This window comes from Drosophila miranda, chromosome 2 (assembly GCF_003369915.1).
Source record: "Drosophila miranda strain MSH22 chromosome 2, D.miranda_PacBio2.1, whole genome shotgun sequence".
Lineage (NCBI taxonomy): Eukaryota > Metazoa > Arthropoda > Insecta > Diptera > Drosophilidae > Drosophila > Drosophila miranda.
Genome location: NC_046675.1, coordinates 1,057,483 through 1,060,926, shown reverse-complemented (window position 1 = coordinate 1,060,926; position 3,444 = coordinate 1,057,483). Strand labels below are relative to the sequence as shown.

General features: G+C 50.4%; 2 protein-coding genes across 2 annotated transcripts; one reads left to right on the top strand and one right to left on the bottom strand.

Annotated features, from left to right (window-relative positions):
* The first annotated feature begins 312 nt into the window (after positions 1-312).
* On the top strand, positions 313-881 carry LOC108156033 (MD-2-related lipid-recognition protein-like). The gene has a single exon (XM_017287285.2). It carries the CDS (start codon positions 352-354, stop codon positions 832-834), a length of 483 nt encoding a protein of 160 aa, XP_017142774.1. The 5' UTR covers positions 313-351; the 3' UTR covers positions 835-881.
* A 1,001-nt stretch (positions 882-1,882) lies between these two features.
* On the bottom strand, positions 1,883-3,011 carry LOC108156032. The gene has a single exon (XM_017287284.2). The coding sequence runs from the start codon at positions 2,828-2,830 to the stop codon at positions 1,961-1,963; it is 870 nt and encodes a 289-aa protein (XP_017142773.1). The 5' UTR covers positions 2,831-3,011; the 3' UTR covers positions 1,883-1,960.
* Positions 3,012-3,444: the final 433 nt, after the last annotated feature.

Sequence of the window (3,444 nt, the reverse complement as noted above, 5' to 3'; positions counted from 1 at the left end):
TTAAGCGAAAGTCTCAACATGGTTTCTTTGCAAATTCTTTGATGATTAGTGTATTTCAACGAGTTCTTAGAGCATCCATCGAGTTCAGAGATAAGATTCTATATTGCCCGTACCTTGACGCTTGGAGATAGCCGTCGCCTGGCCGCAGATAGGCTTCGAAGTCGAACCTTTGCCAAGACTGAGTACATTGCCTATCAGATCACACGCTTGGTACTGGCACTCTTATCGCTGACGATGGGTTCAGTTCAAGAGGTCAGTGGAGGCCAGTGATAAGCCCGAATCCAGACCCATGTATAATCGGAGACGCTTCGACTATCATCTGTGCATTCCGTGTATAACTCTCGATCCGCTATGTTGCGTCTGGGCTCGCTGCTGCTGCTGCTGGCACTCGCCATCGTGTCCGTCTCCGTGTCCGTCCACGGGGAGTCGATCAACTTCCGCAACTGTGCGGACAGCGTGGATGTCTGCACCGTGGATCAGGTGCGCGTGAGTCCCTGCCCCCAGGCGGCCAGCAATGCCGCCTGCCACATCCGCCGCCGCCGTCCGGCCGTCATGAGCTTCGACTTTACGCCGCAATTCGATGCCGACAGCCTGGGGGCGACTCTCGGATGGGTGAAGGACGAGAACACGGAGCTGCCGCTGCTCAGCCTGGAGCGGGACGCCTGCAAGGCCACCGGCTGCCCCGTGAGAAGCGGCGTGCAGGCCACCTACACCACGGAGGTGCCCATCGAGGCAAAGTTCCCGCTGAGCGCCTACACGATCCGCTGGGCCCTCAAAGATCCCGCGAGCGGCAAGCGGTGCTGCTTCCTCATCGACATCAAGGTGGTTCGATAGGCGATAGGCATGGGAATAAATGAATAAAATGCGTCGTCTGTTAACAATTTTGTGCGTTTTTTAATTATCCGTGGAATCGTTAAGGTTACGGCTCTCTGGGGAATCCTGGCGGATACAGGAATCGGAACAGATAGATTTGCCGGCGACTCATTTGGATGCCCGCGAGCTGTCTGTCTGTCCGCTGAAGGGAAACACAAAAAAAATGTATAAAACTTTGATTGAACTTTTGGGTGCCATTAAAAAAGCCTCCGCCCCCGCCACGGCTTTCTCCTCTGAGGGTCTTATCAGCGTCGTCAAACAATTAAAAATTGAGCACTTAAGTTGTGGTCATAAAATCATTTGTTTTTCTTTTTTTTTCCAAATTTTCCCTCGTTTTTTATTGTTTTTCTGTTCACATTTTTCAGTGGTGGAAAATTCAAATAGCAAATCACTTTTGATGACCTCTAAAAGGGGGACGAATGAGGGTATATTGGGTTTAGGGAGAGGATGTTTTAGATACGGTATATGAGATGGATTCATGGTAGAGTCAATCTGATGGAAAGAGTGCCTTGAGCTCGAAGAATAGAGGATTAGTGCCTCCTACTTGGGCCAGACGGAAGAGTACTTTTGGATATGGTATTATAGGAACAGTCTACATATACCTATCGGAAAGAGATTTGTTCTCTTAGGACTTATACGAGTTCTAGCATCCAAAGATCGTATTTAGATACTCCGAAGCATCAAACGTTTTGGTATCTAGATTTTCTCAAGAATCCAGCATATGGGGCTGTATTTAGAGGTGTATATCTGATAGTATTTCAGAGATATAGCTTTCATTCTCTATAGATATCCAGCGTTTGAGACCTTCCGAGGGTATCTTTTGTGCCATATCTTCCCCTACAGCCACTCGATTCACTCTCATTTTTTGTTTACCTAAACGAAAACCCGAGAAGTATTCACATTTCGGGGGGGCGGAGGTCACCAGATAGGCCTGACCCCAAAAGCAAAGTAAAAAGAAAAGTGAAACGACAGCAGCCACCACTTGAGCAAATAATAATAACGAGAATAATCAGAGCGAAAGTCCTTTAATAAAATATGTCCATTGTTACTCAATTTTGCAGCAGATTGTCTTGCGATTCGGATTCTATCAGACGGTGGCATTGGCCTCGCCGTACTTGAAGCCCAGGACGTAGGGGGTCTTCGTGAGCTGCGAGACGATGTGGCACTTGACCTCCTCGAAGCAGGGGGTGGCGTCCACGTAGAGCACCTCCCGCCGCTGGCTGAGGTAGGCGTTCAGGAGGGGCTCGCTCTTGCGGAACTGATGCATCTGGCGGTCGAGGTAGGTGTAGTTCGCCTGGGGCCCCGCCGCGTAGCTCTTCGTGAGGATGCGCATGCGGGCCATGCGCTCGTTGATCTGCAGGAAGACCAGGCGGTTGGGCGGCACCGTGGCGCTCTCGAAGAGCTCGCGGGCCTCGCATCGGTTGTTGGGGTAGTTGATCAGGACCCAGCCGCGGTGCAGGGCGTCCTCCTTGAGCAGCCGCTCCTGGACAATCCTCCCGATGGCCTCGGAGCGCCCGAAAACGCAGTCCTCCTCGATGGCGTCTTGCAGTTGGCCTGTGTTCTCGTCCTGCCGGTGGCCGTTGATGCTGTGGTATGCGAGGACATCCGCATCGATGATCAGCAGGTCCCAGCGCTTGGCCAGCACATGGGCCAGGGATCGGCGTCCCGATCCCGGCCTGCCATGGAGGACGAGGCGGTGCAGGCAGGTCTTCGGCAGCTGGTAGAAGTCCCCCGGGACCCCGCGATGGACTGCGTCCAGGTGCTTGGTGTAGATGTCGATGCCGATGCGACGCACGTTCGCCCCCATCCAGTGGCGCAGATCCTCCACGGGCTGCTCCGAGACCTCCGCCAGCAGTCGGCTTATCACCTCCAGGAGCTTGTGCTTCTCCATGTAGTACATGAAGGCGGCCCCATACTCCACGAGGAGCGACTTGTCGAACGTCTTGGGGAAAGACATTGTGGGATAGACAGCGAAATGTATGTTTTTTAGGGAAAAAAAATATAGTTCAACGAATCTGACGATAGGAACAAGTGATTTTGAGACTCGTTTGAAGCTGTTTTCGAGGGTTTGCTATGAGAAAATTGTTGTCATCGAATGATTGAGCATTGAAAGAGTCTATATTATACCAAAGACTATAAAAGAGTCCACCAACAACTACACTGTCTTTGGCCCCAAGAAAGCAAAAACGAAGCACACTTGACATGAAATATCGAACGAGCAATATCTAGGGTTATACCATATTTTCTTCTCGGAATGATTCACATATTAGAAAACTCCCGACTAGACATCTTCTTTGTCCCATATCTCATGTACATCTTTGTTTTTGAAGGGTTATGCCATGTCTTCTTGAAGTACTTCTACATGCCATCCATCTCCGCGTCGAGACTTCATTACACGAGCAATAACTGAATGTCCATTACCATTAAGACGACAGTTCTGTTGCTGGGATTTCTTCCATTGTTATTACCATATTAATTGCTTCCGTTACAATATTAGAAAATGGCGCGTACTTCCGGACAGTCGGAGGATTGGGGCTTCGCGGCCAAGACGTTCCCCATTTAATGGCCAAG

What these genes read in the sequence shown, in the direction of transcription:
- LOC108156033 (XM_017287285.2), top strand. Translation starts at nt 352, where the DNA reads ATGTTGCGTCTGGGCTCGCTGCTGCTGCTGCTGGCACTCGCCATCGTG.
- LOC108156032 (XM_017287284.2), bottom strand. Translation starts at nt 2,830, where the DNA reads ATGTCTTTCCCCAAGACGTTCGACAAGTCGCTCCTCGTGGAGTATGGG.